The sequence below is a fragment of the Nipponia nippon genome, unplaced genomic scaffold, assembly GCF_047370975.1.
Source record: "Nipponia nippon isolate SJK-2023a ecotype South Korea unplaced genomic scaffold, ASM4737097v1 scaffold_1, whole genome shotgun sequence".
NCBI lineage: Eukaryota > Metazoa > Chordata > Aves > Pelecaniformes > Threskiornithidae > Nipponia > Nipponia nippon.
In genome coordinates this window covers 115,096,023-115,118,284 of record NW_028262290.1, presented here as the reverse complement: position 1 = coordinate 115,118,284, position 22,262 = coordinate 115,096,023, and the positions used below count along the sequence as shown (strand labels likewise).

At 40.3% G+C, this 22,262-nt stretch overlaps 1 protein-coding gene across 2 annotated transcripts in view; it reads left to right on the top strand.

Moving 5' to 3' along the window:
• Nucleotides 1-22,262, top strand: part of ELMO1 (engulfment and cell motility 1) — a 313,327-nt gene that overhangs the window by 61,718 nt on the left and 229,347 nt on the right. For both annotated transcript variants that reach the window (XM_087767900.1, XM_087767891.1), the window contains exons 4-6: nt 1,029-1,069; nt 2,216-2,288; nt 15,212-15,262. In XM_087767900.1, the coding sequence (XP_087624026.1) occupies nt 1,029-1,069; nt 2,216-2,288; nt 15,212-15,262 (165 nt within the window). The remainder of the gene's footprint in view (nt 1-1,028; nt 1,070-2,215; nt 2,289-15,211; nt 15,263-22,262) is intronic.

Here is a 22,262-nt window from a genome sequence, read left to right as displayed (position 1 = left end):
AATTTTTACCCGAATCAGTTTTTCCTAAACGTTAAAGGGACACTACTTCTTTTGGCAACAGTGTTGGTTTATGAGTGGTTGTATGGTGGTTTTTTGTTTTGTTTGCTTTTTAAGAATTCAGTGAACTGTGATTATTGGACTTAAGTAGAGAGGAGGCTCCTATACTGTTCAGGTGATTTGGGGAATTTTCACGCAGCAACAGACCTGTGTGACATTGTGTGGTCACCCAGTATTGGAGAAAAAAGACTCAGTAGTCACCTAAAAGTGAAATTTGATCTGTTTCTTTTTGCCATGCAACTTCATCTATGTTTTGGGTTGTAAAGATGGATTTTCTTTTAGCCAGGAACCTTCTGAAAACACTTGCATGTGCACCTTGTGTTTATAACAATGTTCAGAGCATTGCAACATTGTCAGACCAGACTGTTCCTTCTATTTTGGGACCCAAAGTAACAGAGCTGTTTTCAGTCAGTCCAAATGCTCGTGCTCACAGATGTAGAGAATAAAGCAGAACTGATACATCTGGGATCTTAACACCTTCCAGCTGGTGTTCTGTCAGAGGGAAACCTGCATATGTGTACGTAGGAGAGAGGATTACTGTCATCATATGACCATATCTGAAAGGGACAAAAGAAGGTTTAAAAATATTGAATGTCGTCTTGCTTCAGATGTCATTCCTGGAAAATGCTCATGTTGATATCTAAATCTTCTGTTTCTGTTGGGTAATGAGATGCAGTGTACACAAAAGACCCTTTGATTTCTCAGTTGAGAAGCTGAGTTGATGCCGTATGGGTTAATGTTGACAAAAAGGAATGATAATGTCATCATGTGTATGTGTAGAATTGCTGTCTTTATAGATTATCAGACCAAAACAGCAGAAAATTTTTGGGTTCTAGCAAGCTTGATATTAAAAAATGAAATACTACTAACTTGTTTTGTTCTTTGCAGTTAGTGGTTTTGGAATCATTTTAAGAGCTCAGGGCTATTCCAGTTTGGTGACTTTTTTTCTTCTTTCTTTTTTCCTTAACCAGAAAAAGCCATTGTCGTCAATAATAAAAGAAGTCTGCGATGGGTAAGTTCTGCCATATAGTACGTACTAATACTATACTTTTTGAGTTATTAAACCAATCAGTAGATAATCTTTTCTGAAGAAAATCTAGGTCTTCTATATGACTAGTCATTAGTTTCTTAAATCTTGTAGTTGTTTTATCTTCAGATTTTGAATTTGCAGTGTATTTTGGATCAATTACTTGCAAGATGAGGTTCCTAACAAAGCATCTCCATCATGTGGGTGGCTCTCATTTACACTATTTGTCGCTTTTCTGCACAGCGATGCATTTCACCCACTCAGTTTACACTTGTGGTCCCTGCAGTTCATGGGTTAAGGAGCTAAAGCACTGACTGTGGCTTTGATTTTTAAGCGCTGGGTCTAGCGGCTACTGTAAGGTGATCCAGTTGATGTGACTGCTCACATGAAACTGAAGTGTTAATCACGAGTCCCACAATGTGAACTAATAATTGGCTAAGAGAAATATCTTACTTTAGTTTAAATATGTTAATATTTGGGGAAAAAAAATGCTGTTTTAAGCAAGTGCTACCACACAGGAGAAACTAGTTTATATTCATCAAATTGCTGCTGAGTTAACAAGGTGGTATTTTATGCATAGTGTAATATATTAACCAAATACTATATGCATTGGGTATTGTATAAGCTAGCGCAAAATCCTAGTACTGTATTTTTTTTTTGTCTGTTTTAGTGATTTAGTGATCTTGCTTACTGCAAGCAAAAATTACGCTTGCTATTTTTTTGTAGATCTGGGATGAATATCAGATCATTATCAACTTATTTTTGGAGCACTGAAGTGTCACTGTAGCGACAAAGTAGTTTTTCTTCTTTTGCCCCCCTGCCGCCTTATCTTTGCTGTGGAAGGAAAGTGTTTGTTATGTAATTTCTTTCTCGACCATGGTCAAGTTTAGGGCTTTGTTTCAGTTATGCAAAGGGAAAATCTCATTAATAGGATATATTTGTACTGAAGTTTTCCCTTTGTAAGCATGCTTTTGTCTTAAACTTTGGAACTCATCATTGAAGGCTATGGGTAAGTATAAGAAATACATGGGAATGACAGGCACTTGTTTGACCATAGTAAAATTATGTGAAGGGTACTTTTTGAGTTTTTAAGATTTCATTTTGTGATTAATTTATTTTCATATTTCTAAGGTGGTCTCTTGCAAATCATGATCAATTTGCACTGCAGCATGCTGATAGTTCTAATTTCTACATCACAGAGAAGGTAGGTAAATCATTCAACACAATTCTTGCATAGCCTATCAAAACGTTTGCCACAGTAATTTATTTTAAATTAAAATATATAAAAATACAGAGTATTTTCCGTAATGTGATGCCAATGAGAGGGTGAGTACCGGGAGACCTGGTTTAATGATTTTGCACTGATTTCTACTGTTCAGAAGGGCAATTAAAAGTTTGAATGTGCCGAGGCCTTCACATCTATTGAGTTTGATCAGACTTCAGTGCTGACCCCTTCAGCTTTGGTATTTGTGCATGTTTAGTATTCTGCTGACAAGTGGTGTACAGGAAATTGAAACATGTAAGACATGAAGGGCTCTTTGAAGTCTGAGGAGACCTTCACTGCATGTCACTTCCCTCTTTGGCTCATCAGGTAGAAATAAGTTTCAGTGACTGTGTAATATTTGCTACTGCTTCCCGCCTCCTATCTTGTTGTTTTCCAGTTCTGTATGTTACGTTGGCTTATTTTTTTGGTCCCCAGATAGCATGGCAATAGGTGATTCATGAAGTGATGCGATGATTTCAGCACAGAGTAACAAAATGGCTGTAGCTGTAATAAAAATGGAATGTCTAGTCTAAATAAATGGGACATGCTCATCTGAATGAGACCAAGTAGTACATTCATTCCTGGCATTGCTGATAGAATTGCTGAAATTACTGAAATCATGGAAAAAAAAAAATTGTTTGAAAGAGTGTACACATTAGCGCTGCAGAGGTACAATTTCTAAGCAATGGGAAAGGAGCACTGTTCAAAACCTGCTGAAGTCTGCATGCAGGTTCCCTAATCTCAGTGGTTTTTGAGCTAAATAGACCTGAGCTTAGCTGCATAGATGTAGAAGCCTCTTGCATACCTTGTTACCAGTTTAGTTTGGCTTATGCTTAAGTGGAAGGGCCTTTTGGGTTTTTGCATTTTACAGTTGTTTAGGATCTGCTAAATACAGCTAAGACATGAGCTAACTTTTTTCTTGCTGTAATTGTTACCCCCACCCAAGAAATAAAGGGAACTTAGGCACAGTTAAGCATTTAGAAAGACTAAATTTAGCAAGACAGCTAGAGCAATTGCTCATAAGATAGTGCTGCTTGCCTTTTTTTTTTTTTTTTTTAGCAGACCAGTTTCAGTTTTTCATTTAACTGTTTGTCACCCCGGACAACCTTCTCAGTGTGTCACAGTTTGTTTTAGGATCTCCCCTTTTTCGCTTGTGTGTTTTTTCTCCTTTCTTTTGAAGTTTCACTCAGCAGACACTTCAAAGGGCACCACAAGTAGAACTGTTGAAGTAATTATTGGCTGCTGTGTTTTGCCTCCACCCAAATTAAATAGTGAGACTGTTTTGCTAATTGCCCTGAATAGTGACACAACATTTTCCAATAAGCCAGACACAATTGAACTTGCCTGTTGGCATTTAAACTCTGATTGTACAGTGAATATTTCCAAGAAGCCAGGATTGAATGAATAATCGGGCTTGTTGCAGGAATTTGTCCTGATGAAATTGGAGGAATCTTCCAGGCTTTGCCTCCACCTTTGGTGGGTAGAGCCCTGTAGCTTTGGAGAAGAGAAATGTTTTCTGTTCTTCATGAAAGGAAGTCTGATGGCTTTTGGCTGCCTTTAACTTGCAATAAGGATGGAAAATGATGGTCTTCTAGAACATTTTGGATTATACTGCAGAGAGGACTTTGACTTTGTTTATTCCCTACAGAAAATATGCAGAGTGTCTGACTCTGAGTCACATAAATAAGAGAGAAGAGCTCTAAATGCCACCAGTATTACTCAGATGTCTGTGACTTTTATTAGATATTGTTCACTGTTTATCACTGCGTATTGGATAGTGGTTATAAAGAGAGGCTTATATAGGTTATCACCCCTTCTACATACTTTTCTTCATTTGTGTGCAGTAGGATATTGTTGCTTTCTGAATTAAAACATGAAAAACAGGCATGAGAACAAACAGATGAACTTCAGTGAAGCTACACTACTAATTGTTAAAGCCCACATTGCTTTAATCTGCCTCTTACTAGGACATAAACAGAGCTCTTTTGCGACAGTGACAACTTCTAATAAGTAAATATTTTTCACTACTCTCAAAGATGAATTGTATGTCTGTACATATGGAGAAAACATTATGTATAGGTCATGTTTCTGCAGAGCCTGGGTGACGGCTGATTTATGGCCTTCCAGGTAGAGATGCCTTTTAAAAATATCACCCTGTTTAAAGTTACCAGAAAGAAAAGCAATTAGTGAATTCTTGTACAATGTAACAAGAAACTTTGAAGTGAAAATGTTACAAATGTGGGACTGTCAACACATGGCTTACAATTATATTTTTGGTTTTGGGTGGCAAACAGCGCATCTGTGTTTTGGTTGTCATATGCAGAACTCTTTATCATTTGTAGCTGACCTATATTTCCTGATTATACCATACATAAATAAAAACAACGCCCAAGCAGTTCTGTCTCTTACTTTTTTTTTTTTTTTTTTTTTCTGGCTGTATTATTTGGAAAAATGCCTCTACAGGAGTAGCAATAACTCCTTCAGATGGTATAAGGGCGGTCTTTTAACAAATCTTGAGTCAGCCAGGGTTCTACTAGAGATAGGGCTTATCACAGCAGATGCAGTTTGGACTGCTGCCTCTGGGGTTCTGGTTTGGCTATATCTGTGCCCCTGAAAGTGTGGTAGAAATTATTAATTATGTATTTTAGTCATTTTTTTTAATGGGATAAATAAAATGAGAGGTTATGTGAACAAGAAAATCAAGCAGGCGTAGTGCCTAAGCTCAAGCCTAGCTGGTGTTTTGATCACAAGATATTTGATTTTTTTTAATTACATTAATAGGTGTGTCTTTTTTTTTTTTAAAGGCCTTACTTATCATGGAGGGGCATTTCTTTGGTAGGTCAAACATCTAAAAGCCTGGCTTCTGAATCAGAATCTCATTGTGCTAGATACTATATAATAGAGAATAAAAACGTCACCTTTGCTTCAATCCATCCAGGTTGTACCTGAATAGATGCTTGTGTACATCAGGTGTCATAACTCAGGAACACTATAGCCCAGATGAATTCAGGTTTAGAACAGAAAATGCTATATGAAGAATAGAAAACGTCTGTATCATTTTGCGTGCTGTGTGTGTTCCTGGGCTGAAAACCACAGCTTGAATATCTATCCACTTTGTTCCTCTGCTGGCAGTACTAGGAATCCAGGGGCAGATATAAGAGTGGCTTGTGCAGCACATTGGTGGGTATGCCTGGTCCCTTATCGCTCCTCTAGATCCATTTGTGCACCTGCACTTCCCACCGTGGGCTCTGGGTCTGGGGGGGGTCATTATTAGCTCAAACTTGGTCTCTAAAAACAAAAAGATGGTGAAGGAGCTGGATCATTGCAGCTGTTCAGATTACGGTGCAGCCTCAAAAATGGTTGTTTTGTCACATCTGAAAGTGTGATAAACTACAGCATTTATCAACAAGTGGGCCTTGCAGGAATGTGAGGCTGGGGAAGATCAGTGTTCAAGCTGGATTCACTGCTGGAGGCAAAATGTGATGGGTCTTAACCCTGCACCAGAGCAACTATCAGGAATAAAAGGCTGGCTCGCTCTTGCTGACGGGCTTTGTGAGCCAGCTCTGAGCTATGTTCAGCACACAGTGATGATACTGCTGCCATTTTTTATGTTATCTTTTAAATGGAAGGACATTTCATTCACTCGTTTATTGACTGCAGTCCATTTTTATTCAGTCACAATTTCATTGTGTTCAGTTTTTTCATCTGATGCCTGTGAAGACTCCTTGTGTTCTTCTCCTTCATTCCCGACTCCCACATTTCCCTTTCATTCTTATGTGTTATTGCATGAAGTGGAGGAGAGCAGACACCAAGTTCCCTCCATTAATTTCGAGAGACTTTTGTGCTGTTTTGCGAAGGCAGCTGCCCCCACCTTGCTTTCGTTGTCGTTACTCAGCTCCTTGCTGTGTTTGCAGATGGGACGTCTTTCTAGCCCCTGCTTCTACCCCCTGCTTTCCCCGAGCTGGGAACCTAGGTAGAGTCCCTGGTGTTTGTTCTTTCTCAAAGGTGCTTTTGCTTGTGACCTATTTTTTGCTGAGTACAACCTCTAATTGTATACTCATGTGAAATTCCACCATGCCATTACAGGCTCCCTGCGTGGGAGTGTATGCAAATGACAGGACGAGAAATGAGCCACTTGTAGGGCTGGGGTTTTTTGGAGGTCTTTTTCTTTCACATGTTTTTAGTATTTGTCTGTTTTCACTGATTAATTGAACTACAGTGAGTTGGAAGTAAACATGCTCAATAATGAAGGTTTGTGATTCACTGAAGGACCTGGTACTTTGTAAGCAGCTGAGAATGAGAAGTAGCATGAAGGCTGGGAACGGAGAAATGTATTAAGTGATCTGTTCCTCTCATTTGCCACTTTGCATTACTCTTGATAATTCATTTGTTAGTAATGCTACATAAATGGCAGATTCCAATCCAGATTTGACCTGGACCAAACTATGCCCGACTTTCCCTTTTCTCTGCCACCGATAGGACATGTGGTATTTCCCTCATATTCACAAATTTCTTACTATTTTGAGGCATCTGCACAGCCCTGCAGAAATTTCTAATAAGGGCAGCACATGGAGTCAGGGTGGCCGTGCTCCTGCCTGCTTGATGGATGCTGGCGACACAGCCCTGTGGACTTCAGTAAAAACTAGTGGACACTAGCGTATTTCTCCAGTGAACAGAAGTAAAACTTGAGTATCCGTACACTGAATCACTTTCAATCCTGCTTCGTTCAGGCTGATTTCAAGAACAGTGGTCGTCCTTCTCTTAGCAAATTAGTCCTAATTTTTAGGACTAATTTTGTAGGACTTTAGGTTTATGCTAGATTTTCCAAAGAAAATATTCTGTCCTGTCAACCTGTTATATTTTCTGGCCCCAGCATGAACAGCTTAATTCTTCTGCTTGCCTCCTTTTAAAATATTTGGGATGACAATATCTTCTGCTTAGTTGCTTAGTTCCACATCAAGGCTGATGAGATGGATCAAGTGTTTTTTGAAAAAGGTGTATAGATATTTATTTTCTTGAATTTAGTTTGTAATTTTGCCTCACAAGTAATCACTAGAGAGGAGAGGCTCTGAAAAGGTTTATCTTGCTGTTACAGCGCTTGAAGATAGGTATGGTATACCACAGGCGCAGTGCGACTTTTTGGGTTCAGCTGATAGCAAACAGTTCTGTTTAAGATCTGGCTGACAGAAATCTTTAAATCATCTTCATACTTAAAGAACAACCTGTTTAAGTAGCTGGGTAGTTTTACAAGGTGTGGTGAACAGACATCACAGCTCGCTGCTGAAAGGGGACAGTTCTGATTTCTTCTCCCCTTCCCCGTGAGATCCTGCCACTTCATTTCTGCTGGTTACAGCATTTTTTTTGACCATTTTTGGAGGCAGTGGCAAGGGGGGATCATTTTGTGCCACTTGAATTCATTAAATGCGCTTAATAAAAAGTCTGCCTGATCTCATATACCCCTCATGGTGGGGCAGGACCCTTGAATCGTGTCCAGGAATGGGCTGCAGAGAAGGAAGAAGTTAAAGGAAGGGTAGGAAGAGGAATGGAACTTTGCTCTTTTTAACAGCTGTGAGCTGTTATGTCCCTCAGTTACTTCTGGAACTGGCTTAGGCTGATGTGGAATGAACTTGTTGGCAAATTCTGACTGTAGTCACAAATGGAGAAGGGATGTTTTACCTACAGTCTCTCTGTGTCTGAGGAAGGGCTCAGGCAAGGGAGCAGGAGTAGGATGTGCACATTAGAGGGGCACAAGCACCTGCAGGCTTCCCCTTAAACAAGTCTCAGTGTGGTTCCAAATGAGGTGCTTGCAAAATGAGCTGGTCCTCTTTCCTGCTTATACTATGGTGCCTATTCCTGTCTTTTCCCTTACAAACTGGGCAAAACCCCAAATGATAACATTTTCAGCTGGTTTATTCCCCTTGCTGACTCATCAAGTAGTTACACAACTGTTTATGCCACATAAAAATGGTAGTAGGAATGCGCAAGAGACTGAAAAGAAAGACTCTGCTTTATGGTAGCAAGCTGTGCTTTGATTTGGCAAAAGTGACTGTGAACCACAGTCTTGGCTTGGGTCTTCAGCTATTTCTCTTAGTAGCAGCATCTGCTTAAGGAGCTACTGCTCCTGCGCTGAGCCCTCAGTAGTGCTGCGGGTGAATGTGTTGGGTGAACTGCATCAAAGAACTGACTTCAATTTGACAATCCTTATTGGGGCTTTTTTTTTGGTGTCCATAGCAGTTCCCTGTTCCGATTTCCCCACATGATCTCGCCAACAATAGTGTGAGCCCAGCTAAGTCTGTCACTTCCCGACGTTTATTTTGCAGCGTGCAGCTCTTATTTTCCAACTTAGCAGAGGATGATGGGGCTGCTTGTTATCTGCCCACCCCTTCCGTGTTACTGGTACAACTGTCTGTGTGGTTGCTTGAATTGGGGAACTGATCCAGGTTAAAAATAACCTGTGTGTAACTTCTTTTAATGTGTCAGAAGGATGCCTGCCCACAGTGTAATACCACTGCTGCTCTGCAGAGCAAGTGGTACCTGATAATGTTGTCCTTGTAGATCATGCAAAGTGTGGACTTTTTCTTAGGATGTGGTTTCAGTGGCATTCAAGCTGGTATAACTGTGGGCTGCTGGAGAAAAAGGTAGTCGAGCTTTCTTTTTCCCCTCCTGTGCTTCATTCCCTTCACTTCTCTAGCATCCTAGTGGCTGTACTGCTGGAAGGTGAGTTGGTTCAAGTCGTGGATCTGACAGAAGAAAACTCTGGATTTTTGGTTTTTCCCCCCCTCCTTTTTGTGAATGAAGGGAAGAGGAAGTGGTAACTTTTTTAAGGTTAGGTGGTTGACTGTGCTGCTGCATGTTGGTGGATCCGAGGTAAGGAAAGTGTTGGGAGCCCACATGCTAGAAGGATATGTGCAGAATTGCGCCTCCAGTGGGCTGTAGAGTTGCACTGGATTAAGTATACCCTGAAACTGCACCACTGGTGGAACTTGGTTTATTTACTAGCTTCTGTAATCCTTGAATAGGGGTAGATAAACAGTGTGCAGAAAACTTTCTCTTTTTAGAAACTTCAGCCAAACTACCAATGCTTAATTTTTTAAGGAAAATGCTATCATCAAATTCTAACACGAAAAACCAGAAGACATCCTCCCTGTTTCCAGCAGCTTCCCAGAAAAGGAATTTTATCACAAGATCAATTGCCTCAGTGTTTCTTCTAAAACAGTACAGTCCTGTCATGCCAAGTAGTACAATGTTGATAATTACCTGTATGTCTTAAATTTCATCTTACTAAAGTTTTTGGTGACTAAAAATGAACTTAAGAAATTTCCTATCAAGTCAACTGAATGTTATATCTAACCTCATAGTCTATCTCCAGCTGTAACCATAGCAAATGCCATTCAGGGTTGTGATCTGATGATGGCTTTCACTCCCTTCTTGCTTCCTCAGCTTTCTCATTTGTTGTACTACAGGTGTTGGAGGCTACATCTACACTTAGTCTATTTAGTATCCATATGAGGGCCATGAAATTCTTTCATCTCTTCTTGAACCTGCTGATAATGCCTGCTTTCACAAGCTCTTGTGATAGCAAGCTCAAGAAGTTCACTGCCTGCTGAATGAAGAGATACATTCTTCATCTGGTTTAAACTGATCCCTTAATGCTTTCATGAAGTTACCTCCTAGTTCTCATATTGCAGGATTTGATAACAACAGCTCTGCATTGAGCTTGTCCAGTACTTTCCTTCCTCTGGCCTTTGTCCCTCCAACCTGAGGAGACCTTGCCTTGTGAGGCAGCTGCTCAATCCCATTGAGCGTTTCATTTGCCTTTCTCTGCGTTCTCCCTGACACTACTGTGTCCTCCTTAAGATGTGAAGATCAGAACTGCACACCGTCACCTCCATATGGGTGCATGAAGTTCTTGCGTTGTGGCAAAATGATGCCCTCTGTCTAGTTCACAGTACCACTTCTGATGATGCCCAGTGTTTACTGGCTGCTGTAGCACGTTGAATCAGTGCATTAAGGGAGATCTGCCAACAAGGACTTTGCTTCTCTTTCCTGAGTTGTTGACTTAGACATGAACTCTTATTATGTATCATTTTGTCCTTATTTACTACTTGCCCAAACTCATCCTCATGAAAATGTTATGGACTCACTAACTTAAAGTATATTTCATAGCTCTAATTTTTTGTTGCGTCAATGTGGAGGAAGGTGTAATAAAATAATAGTAGTATGGAAATAGGGAAGAATCTATGAATTTAATGATATAAACACGTGAAGAATTTTAGATTTCTTGGCTGTTACTCTTTAGCTGGTTAGAGAAGTCTGAAGGAAGCTGTTTAGTCAAGGTTAAAGAATAGTGCTGAGTGAGCTATAACCATGGGAACCAACACTTCTGGGTCTTCCTCAAATATGTTAAGAAAACATTCCATTCCAACCAGTAACAGTGAACTGAATCTTGAAGCATTTTCCTGGGTATAACAGATTATTAAAATGATAAGACAAATACATAGCAAAATAAACTTGCTATTTTGCTTGATAAGTTTTCTGAAGTGTGTCTCCAGCAAAGCTCTGAATAAATGGCTTGACTGTTTTGATAGGATTTTTTGAAAGTGAATTCACATACCGTCATCCCTCTCCATCGTTTGGTGGACTCTTAATGCTTGAGGCCTGCTTTTTAGATGCAAGTCTATCTAAGTCTCCTGCATGTGTTTTTGGGCAAAGTAGCCTATGGAACAGTAAAGGCAGAGCTTTGAGAAGGAACAGAATCTGGTGGCAGATAATGTAGGTTCATGTTGCTCCAGCTGGTGGAGTTGGAAGTCAGAGCCCCAAGACGCGAACACAAGGCGAACTGTCCAGGTATCCTCTGCTTCCTGCTGTGTTTTGTTGTTCATGTGTTTTCATGGTAGTACTTGTCTGTCTGATTGAAAACTCAGCTTGGAAAGTGTTGTGCAGCAGTATGATGATTGGAGATGCTACCTGCTCAATTAGAATAAAATCATCTAGTGAATGTAGACTCTTGCTAGGTATAATATTGCAGATGGGGCTTATTTGTATCCGTAATATAACTGCTGTCTTAGTCCTAGGTAACATTTATAACAAATCTGTTTTGTTGTTATGGAGTTTTTTTAGGGGCATTTTGGATAGTGCTGTTTTCACTAGTTCCCTCTCTGCCCAGAAATAAGCTTCCCTAATGCAGTTCAACATCATGAACATCTACAAACCTGATGTGCACTTGAGAAACAGATCAGAAATGTCTTGGAAGAGGTTTTTGGTGGTGGTGCTCCCTGTCTTGAATAGCAGTGGTGCTTATGAGTATGTCTACCAAAGCCCGGCTGCTGTGTTGGAATGACGCTCTGTTATCCTGGAAAAGAAATCCACAGGATGCTGTTCCTAACACTAAGCAGATTAACTGTCTGTAAATGTTGCAACTGAAATTAACTAGCATGGCGACTACTGCATCACACAGTTAATGTAGGAAATCCTCTTGGCTTAATTGTACGCTTACATGCTGTTTCTTGGTCATTATTTAGAATGGATAAACAAAATTGGATTTTTGATTGGGGAACAGCTAACGTTTTTCAACTTTTGGCTAGCCTGCTGTGTTACAGACTTGATGCTTTGAATGCTTCTGGAGAGAAGGCATGGGCAATTTTCCTTAAGCCTTTGTCTAAATCAGGAGTTGAAGATGAGCTCTTTATCTCTTGTGATAGCACTGATTGAATTTACGGTATAGGGCAGACTTAGGCACTTTGCTCTGAGCCAGGCATGATGAGAGAAAGGTCTTCGTGCTTCGCGTGCTGTGGGCTCTGACAGGCATTGCAACTTTGAGGCTGAAAGCTTTGGTGTTTCAGACTCGGCTTGATAAATAAAGACCCCAAACAAAACTTGCAGCGATGCTTTTATGTACTCTGTGTGTTCTTTTTCCTCTGCTATTTTATATATAACGTGCTGACATATGGTCACTCTGGAGAATAGTACTTCTCTTGTTTATCCATATGTTGTATCTGAACTTCAACCAGGTTATCAGCTTCCCTTTTTCTACTTGTTTTTAAATGCCTCTGACTATAGAGAAATACTGTATTTTTAACAAGATATTTTTCACTTGCTAGAGTGGTTGTAGATTCAATCTATAAGTGTCCTTATGTAATTAGAGGTTTATTTTTTTAACTTTCATGCATGACACTGTAGAGAGTGTATCAGGTTAAGCCCAACTTTTTATGGGTTAGGGTTTCAGCTTGTGACAAAACTACTGTAATTGAACAAACTGTGGAGCATGGTTTCAGCCTGAAGCAACTGCAAAATAATGTAATTTGGGCTGTGGTTGACAGCTTGCTGCTCCTCCTCGTGCTTCCCCTGTTCTCTTTCCCCCTACCCCTTCCCTGCTCTGAAAGATGTGGTTCAACCATCTTTCCTGGGTTAGCACTGGTGCCTGACCCTTGCAGAGCTTGTTTCTGTTTATTAACCTGACAGAAAACTCCCCTCTCTTTCCTACCAGGGCTGCTTTCTGCCAGGTTAGTGAGATTGTGCGATTGACCCCTCAAACAGGTCTGTCCAGTGTCAGAGCTGGTGTGAGGTAGAAAAGGGAGCAGGCAGGCGGGAGGGAGGCACCCCTCCGTGCAGTAGTACTCTGCCGTTCAGCAAACTCCTTGGACCTTCTGAGACCATAGTGTAGCCTTCTCACACAAAGCCTGGTACCTCATGTTTGCAATGGACTAAGAGTGTTGCAGAGATGCTTATTGTGGCCCAGATGGAGTGACTTGACTTGTTAAACCATGAACTAATTTGTACATCCGATTTGGTAGTTTGTGTTAACTAGAGCACGAAACATGAGAAACTTAAAGCCCAAAGTCATGCTGCTGAAAAAAAAAAAAGCCTGTGTGGGTGCTCTTACTTATGTTTAAGAACAGTCTATTTACTTAGCTCCAATATTTTCATAAGGATATCAGTGAACTTTCACTTCTGAATGTGATTGGTACAGTTTAAGTTGTTTTAAGTGTTGTCTGATTCCCTAACAGTTTTTAATATTGTGGCATGCTGGGATTTGCTACGTTCCAAGTAAAGCTGATGGAACCCTGTGTGTGTGTATGCGTGCATGCACGTACTCGGGCCTAGTGCAGCTGAAGTCCAGTGCCTTAGCATAAGCTGTTGATGGAGGTAGATTTAGCCTATGCTGACTGTCTGTCCTGAAGCAATTACTTTTATTCAGTTCCACAAATCCAGGAGGTGGTAAACAGTTTAAGCCACCACAACTGTTTGCAAAGTGAGTTTGTTTCAACACTGATGTAGATTAAACCACACAAATGCACTATTACCACTGCATACAGATTCCTTAGACATGATGAGACATAGCTGGGTCTGGTGCTCTTTTACTACGAGAGGAGAAAATCTGGCACTTCGTTAGTGCTGTGGGAAGTTACCCTGTACTTAGCTGCTCACCCTTTTTTGCCCCTCTTAAGTATAGCCTGGCTGGCCTCCCTGGGGCTGTTCTGGCAGGAGGAGACTGCTAAGGCAGTTACATGCATATGTAAGAGAAGATGCTGTAAAAAACCTTCTCCCTTGTACCCTCTGTGTTGTCTGGCACTTCAATTATTTCAGTTAGAGTGAAGAAGTGTTTGTGGGTGGAGGATGATCTTGTGTATAGCTAGAACCAATCCCACAGAGGACTTGGGTACCAAGAAAGAGACAATGTACTAGAGTTTTATTTTGGGACTGCTTGACCTGGTTTCAGGCAAGATTTATCCTGTTTTTAGCATTTTGGATTTGAGATGTATCAGAATGGGAGCAAGAAGGATAAAATGAATGGGGGAAAAATTGCATGAGAAGAAATACACCTTCATTTTTTTTTTCTTTTGCTAAACACCAGTCTGCAGAAAGCCTGCAATGTGGTCTTTAGAACAAAATTAGCTCTTATCTCTCAAACTGTGAGGGATTCCTCTGATTCCTTTGATGAAATAGGGTGATGGCCGAAGAACAAGCTATTGAACCACGAACGAAGTTGTGACTGCATTGCGCTGTGCACAGTCAGTACCTGTTAGTATGTTCATTGTGCTAGGTCCTGTGTTCTCTTAGCCTGTGGTGAACAGGAGGTAGCTTGTTGAAAGAGGGTCAGGTTCCTCTATGCTTACCACAGGGGAAGACAGGGCACATGGGCACTGACCACAAAATTGTGAGGATATTGTAAGCGTACACTATAGCTTACGCCATGGCAGCTTTTTCATATACCCTTAGCTTTAGTTTAATTGAACACGTTATGTGAGCTTAACCAAAAGAAAATGTTTAATGCTGCCTCTTTCTGCCAGCCGGGTAAGGAGAATGACTTACGGCATGTTTGAACTTTACTTACCACTAACAGCGATGCTTTTTTTACTTTGGGGGAGAATGCGAAGTCGTGGTGGCAGAGCTCAGCGGGTTGGTTCCAGTGGTTTAAGTCAGCATGTTCTTGTTATAGAAAATGGAGAGCCAGTGGGATAAATTTGAAATCCTGCAGATGTTTAATGACATGTTTCAACAAACTTACGAACTCCTCAACTATGTAGCACAATACCAGAGCCAGACACCATGGACAGTATATTTCAAATAAATATTTAGAAGTTGCCAGTTGAAGCTAAACTTTGAAAAACATGAAGTCATTGTTGAAAGGGTTTGGTTTTGTTAAATATCATGTGAACAGCCACCTATTTCTTGAAGCTAATGTTAGTATGCCTCAGTGGGGAAAATACTGTATAGATGTTAGCTCACATATGAAAGAGGGAAGCTTTTGCATGCAGACAGGAGAAAGTACTGTTTCTGGTTTAGTGTGGCATTCTGCTCAATGCATGTTTCATCTTTTTATGTGAGTCTTAAATAAAACCTTTTGGATTTTTCTCTTTCAGAATCGTAATGAAATAAAAAATGGAGCGATCCTTCGATTAACAACATCTCCAGTGAGTTATTGTTCTGTTCTTCTCTCCCTTGAAAGTGAAGATTTGATTAGTAAATCATTGTGAACTGATGCATGTATTTTTAAGCTTTAGCCACACTGTATCCCACAAATCCCCTGCAAAGGAGGATGATGGTGTGATCACAAGATGACCGTATGTGTTGTTCTCTTTTTTTGAGTTATGGGGGCAGGGGTGGTATCTCTGAGTGACATTTGGTGATAGAGTTGGCACAACTGGGTGTTTTTTGTCTTTCACTTCTCTCCCACTGGGAATAGCTTTCATGTCCAAGATACGTCTGCTTCCCTGCTGGCACTGCAGGCTCACTCAAATGCTCCTTTTCTGCCTCAGAGCTGAGAGCCAAGAGAAAAGGCTGGGAGTTGAATCATGGAGAGCTCTGCTGGGCGGCTCAGGTCACAGCTTTCCTGCTCTCTGGGTTTCTGTTGAGTGAGCAGCAACTGTAATGTTGAGACTTCACTGTTTTGGTTTGGTGTTTTTTTTTTTTTTTCTTTTTTTTCCCCCAACACCACCTCCTTGCCAGCTCCTCAAAAAGCACGGCAGAGTTGCTGGTTGCCTTGTAATGGCCTGTTTTCCTGCTGAATTGAGCAGTACTGTTGCCACATGCTGAAAGCCACTATTAGTCCCAGAAGATGTATGTCTAAGGCAGCAGCAATCCCATTTCCTTGCTGACAAACGTAGTGTGCCGTTAAAATGGTTTACCTCTTCATGGTGGTGTTCTAGCTTCTGCAGATTCAAAGCATTCTTATGGCCAACCTCTGCCACTCTGTACTGCAGCTCATTTGAACAGGCAAGATGGAGCTGCGGTGGTTTAACTTTTGGCTTCTGTTGAACCTGTTAAGAGTGGGGTCAGTTACTACCATAAAATGTGAAAACTTCTATATGAAGCCATGCAGAGATTATAGATACATTTTTGGATGGATCACTTTTTAGCTAGTAGGGCCTAGGCTCAAAGTAAAGAAACAGAGAAGTGTATGTTGTTACTAACTTCCCAGGTTCCCCAGGTATCATGCGCATTGCCACTCCTCCCCAGCCTGCTTAACCTGATGATGGCTTATATTGGACTTAGGAGGTGACTGAATTTGTACGCAGGTTTGTGTGTAAGTGGAAATTGAAGAAGCCAATATGGAAACATGTACATGCCTCAAGTTTTTTGATAAGTGACTGCAATATTAATCTGCAGGAGTGTAGCTTCTTAACAAAAAGCACTTCTAAGGAGCAGCCAGCTGGGCAAAGACAAGAGATTTCCATTATCCTTGATGATCTTTTTCAGTGGTTGTTACATACAGAGCTTTACAGTCACAAGAATAAACAACAGTTTAATACCATGGCTCTGTCAGAGTCTATGTGACTCCAGAGTCTCTTGCCATATGTCACCAGAACAGCCTTGTACATGGGGAAACAACTTGCTAGTGGAGTAAACCCCATTTGGTGGAACTTCCTCAGAAACAGACAGCCCCAGCACCAGCTTCTCCTAACCTCTGGGACTTCTTAAGAACAAATATCCACTCCACTGGAAAAGGGCTATCTAATGCCCAGACTTTGGGATCTCATGAAATCAAAACAACATCTGTGGTTCATCAAGAACCAATGTGGTCCAAATGCGTTGCATCATTCTTTTGTGTAACCACAGCACAGAGTGACAGCATGAGATGACTCATGGAATCCTTCCCTGTCTCAAAATCCGCAACCAGTTGCACCATGCAAAACTGAAGAGAGGCTGTGCTGAGACAGATCTGTGGAAATGGCTGTCTGTCTTCATGATCGCTTGTGCAATTGGAAACATGACCTACAAACACAAAAGGCAAATTTTGGATTTATAACACTTTCTGCTAATAGCTATGGGCAGGAAGGTGGGACTTTGCATAAGACTCTCTTCTGTTTGTTCTGTTTCTTTGGCGATTTGCCTTAGGGTCAGTCAACCAAGACAGAGGTCCTTAGGATACTGAGGTATTACCTGTTACCTACCAAGTTATGGACCACTCTGGCACAGGCCTGCAGTTATGAGTGACTCAGCCATCCTGCTATAAGATAGAAAGCCACTCTACTTTCTAGTCTTCAGTATTGATATTTGTCCCTGAACCAGTGCTTATTTTCAAATTTTCTGACATGTTTAAGAAGTTTTTGTTAACTTTTTTCCAGAATCAGAGAGGTAGCTTGGAAGGAGGTTTCAAAGGACTGGATTGGGTTTTGTCAGATTAGAGAGTATTTGTATTCTTTAAATAGACATAAAATGAAGTTCTGCATGTTCCCACCCTACAATAGTAACTTTGCTTTTAAGGTACTGTCGAAGTGGTCATCATAGAGGTACCTCAAATAGATAGATTAAAGGCTTCCAAGCTGTGGTTTTTAGACTGGTGACCCACACAACGCTTGTCGTTTACCCTGAAAAGCTAACAGGCCATCTGTTTCCATTTTTCCTCTGAAATTCTATATGACAGCAACAGTAGTTGGAGGAGATATTGTGAAGAACAGGGTGCATGATACTCCTGCAAAAAGGGAAAGATGCTTTCCTAGCTGCTAGAGCTGGGTGGGAAATTTTTTTCTCATCCTGTGAAAATATTAAGATTCTGAAATCCCCCCCCCCCCCCTTTTCTCTCTATCCTACATCAGTATAAAGCTGAAACTATCTCCCCCTTCCCCTAGAAAAAGAAAATCACACCACAAATGCTTTTTGAAGAGGTGGAGGAATTAGAAAAGGAGAGGAAGATTGAGAGAAATTAAGAGGAGCCACGTACAGATTATCCAGTGTCTGGGATGTGTTCATGTATTTCCAGAGAGGCCTGAACTGCCGGCTTCCTGGCTATTGTGGGCAAAAAAAATCTGTCCTGAACTTCACAAGTGTTTTGAGGAAACTTTTTTTTCCTTGAAGAGTTGAGGAATCGTTTTGACCACTTCTGAAGGCTGCATGAACTTAAAATGCTTTTCCAGTTCTTAATTTTCATGCAACTTATTACCATGACAGCCAGTAGTCTGGCTATACCCATTCACAGCTGCATGTCGCGAGTCATTGAAAAATGGGGTGAGAAGGATGAGATATGATCTTTTTGGGTTCTGTTGTCATTAGCCTCAAATTGTGTATTGCTTATGTACCCAGAGTAGGTACTATTAAAGATTTAAAGGAGGGGGGCGGAAAAAAGGTAGTTTTATCTAGAAGTAGTAAAACAGCATTTTTGGGTTGGCATTTTTAAAATTAGGATTTGAAATCTAACTCCCCAAATCTAAATGTTAAATACTTTGACTTTTGTAATCTCAAATATAGATTATTTTATGTGCGTGTATATAGGGGCCTTTTTCTGAAAATCATTGTTAATATTGCAAGGGCAAAACTGCAGTTATGGTGCGCTGCTAAATCCATTACAAATGCTTGCCTTCAGAGGTTTACAGTGTGTCTATTTTAAACTTCTTTGAGTTAAAACTTTGCAAACGCCAGTCATTAGGCCTGGTGGGAATTTGAACTGCCTCTTTGTTTCCATAGGTCTGTTTGCTAAGTTTCTGTGATTCTCCGAAAGGCTGTTTTTTCTAAACAATGCTATTTTTTTTTCCTCTGTAAACCACTCACCACACAGACACTCTGTTTCCTAGGTAACTTGAGTACAGATTGAATTTCTCTCATATTATCTTTGTTCCTATATCATCTTTCTTATTTATTTTTAACCTCTGCTATCATCTTTCTTAACAATTCTTTGTGCTACTGTGTGTTTTTGCAGTTTTCCATGACCTATTTTTCCCCCTTTGTCCATTTGCATTTCTGAAGGGACTCATCAAAAGTTTCTTATGCAACATTTCTTTGTATTTGAACATACGTGACAGCTGAAATGCCAGATTGCTATTGTCTGTTTTGCGATACCCATATTCCAATGGATGCTGGGTAGGTGTATAAATAAATGAGCTGTAATTGCTCCCAAGTGTGAGACTGTTCTGAAAGGACAGTTGTGTCCTCCAATGCAGCAAGTAGAGTCCAACCTTCTAGTGTGTGCAACTGCAGGATTCCTTTGATCGGATCCTGCAAATCCTCATTCAAATGACTAATCATTTTGAAAGGATACTAAAATACTGGGAAAATTAAACTGAAGAAGCTGGCCTCTTTTTTTTTTTTTTCCCTTAATTTAATGGTTTTCAAATAGAACTGATTTTTTTGAGCACTCGTTGTTTATTTGAAAGTAGCTTCTTGGGCACTTAAAAAACATGATTTGCTCATGAATTATATATCTTAAACGTTGAGTCAATGGGTAGTCTTTTCTCATGTGGTATTTATGGTGCCTGATGATTTGCTTTTGTCACATGCTTTTCTTTGGTCCCCTGGTTGGAGATTGGTTGAGTTCTGAAACCTGTAAGTTGTTTGTAGGCAGCTGTATTAGCATTTCTAGCATGAGCAATCATGTTAAATAGGGGTGTTCATTAATAGGCATAGTGTTTTCCCTGAATGCTTTTACAGATGTGAGCAACAGGTTTTTTTATTTATATGTGATCTACAAAGACAAGGAAGCGTAGAGTTTTTTTAACCTATTTCTACTTATGCATCTGAATCCTCTATCTTTGAGTAAAAGTTGGGGGATCTGGTCTATAATATTTGATCTACAATTGCTTTAATATGTGCTCAACTGACTTAATGTTCTTGGAGTTCAGTAAATGCATAAATATTTGCAGGTCCAGCCTATGATTTTGATTATGTTTATCATGTAATGGTGAATTAGTTATTGTTGAACCCTATACCAGGAGCACTGACCATGGAAGTCAATGAGCCACTTTTATATTTGTCTGCTCATAGTATAAGAGGAAGATTTGGGAAGTGGAGTTGGTTTTTGTCTTTTTATACATAAAGGTTTAATCTCATGTTTTCAAGTTTCCAAAGGCATATTTTGAATAGTAAGCAAAAAGGATTGTTTCAAATGCAGCAAGCAGAAAAAGTGCTTCTCAAGCATTCATAAGTGGCTACTGATTGCATAAACTTATTTTAGGCATATTTACATAATATATGTGGCTATGCATCTGTAAGGCTTTTATCATTGATTTAGTACGCGACTCTAGACATGACCATTTCCCTGTTTCTCTGCCTCCTTAATTGTGTACAGTGATAGCGTAGGATTGCTCTGTGTATTACGTTCGTACAGGGCTTTAGATGTAGAAATTGTGCTTGAGTATTAACGTAAAAATGTTAACAATTAATGTCTTTTCTAATGAAAATGTAATCTCATTGCTTACCTGGCATCAGACGCCAGTCAGCCTTGCTGGGTCTGTGGAGTCTGGTTTGCATATAATGCTGGTTATGTAACGTACCCACTCCTCCATTGCTTCCTGACGTATATGCCGTTGCAGGTGAAGTGGCAGTAACAAGCCAGGAAAAGGCAGCAGTTTAAACCACCACGGTGTTTCAGCACTGAGTGATTTAAATTAAACCACAGAAATGCACCTGTTTGGTTAGTACAAAACTCTATTTGGTAGATACTGATGGTCTGTATGCCCTTTTTCTAGCAGAAAGTTGAATGATGTGACTAACTTATCTACAGGGAAGACCAAAATACTCATATTTAATTTTATTTGCTCTTTATAAAGGATAAAGAAGAAAACTGATGACATAATGGCAAAACAACAGTTTAAATCAATGGTCCAAATTTCTTCCATAGCCCGTTAATATTTGATAGTGGTTGCATTTGGAATCTGTGTCCTCCCTTCTGCCCTGGCTCACTGTATTTTGTATTCTGTACAGTAACCCTGTGTACGTCTGGGTAATAAGTTGCTTTCAAAGTTTGCGCAAAGTATTCGGTGGCAAAGAAATGATAATTTGATCAGTAGAATCCCTTGTTAGGATGATCTTGGGATCCCTAACCTCCAAATGGCTATTTGAGTCTCTAAGCAAGTCACATCTTGGATTAGTTTTCTTTTTAAGCTGACAGTCTCATCAAGCGGCTCCTTTTAAGCACTGCTACTCCCTAAGGGCAACCTTTCTGGCTGTCCTTGGAGCAAGTCATTTAAGACTAGACATGCAGCTTATGCCTCTTGACAGCCTTTTGAAATGCTGGGGCTTCAACAGCGCACCTTTTACAAGCTTCCTGTCTTCCTTCCTTTCTAAACAGGAGAGCAGTTAATGCTGTCTTTCTTTTACTTGAACAGCCGTGTTTCTGTTAATTCCCTCATAACAGTTCTCAGTTGGGCAGATTTTATATATTTATTTATTCTTACCTGAATGGTATTTCAATAAGAGCAGAGACATGGCAGCTAGCTCTACAGTTGCTTTAATGAGCTGTGCTCTCTGTCCATCCACTGATGGATTGTAAATCATTAAAATAGCTCCCTGGTAAGCACTCAGAGCATATTTCATCTGGGTTTCATTTTTTGATGCAGTCATAAGTGAGCTGTACATTCCATAAGCACGTATGAGTGCTATGGCAACAAGAACTAGGAGGCTTGAGAGAGTTGCATGGTATTCACTGAAGCAATATTTTCACCCATCAGGCACTTGTGATGACAACAGCCAACATTACTTTTGGCCATGTCTCCAGTGAGACACGCACCAGCACTCTTGCTGAGACAAATATTTGTTTACCCCTTTAATCAAGATCTGCTCTTCCATTATCAGTTCTTTTCTGATAGTAGGAGCAAGGTTCATTGTATGCAGTGTCTTGTGAAACTTGTTTAATGTAAAAAAAGTACTGCTGTGTAGAAACTTTGCTGATGGGGCGTTAACATTGGCATAGTCAGATAAAGCCTATGATATTAGTAAGCTCTCTTTTATGTGCTCTAAAATAGGGCTGAACCACTTTTGTATCAGAGAGACGTTGCTTTATAGATTTTTGTGCTCTGTAGAGGGGACCAAGCCGTCTCTGATCTAAGATTATATTTTGAGTTTAGTGTGGTGAATTTCAAAGCTCTCTCTGACTTCAGAGGAAACAGAATTAGTGTGATCTCCGTCGATAGGTTGGTCCTACCCATGCTGTAGGTGAGCTGTTAATGCACCTCCCTGTTACTGGTGGTCTCAGTTTTGGCA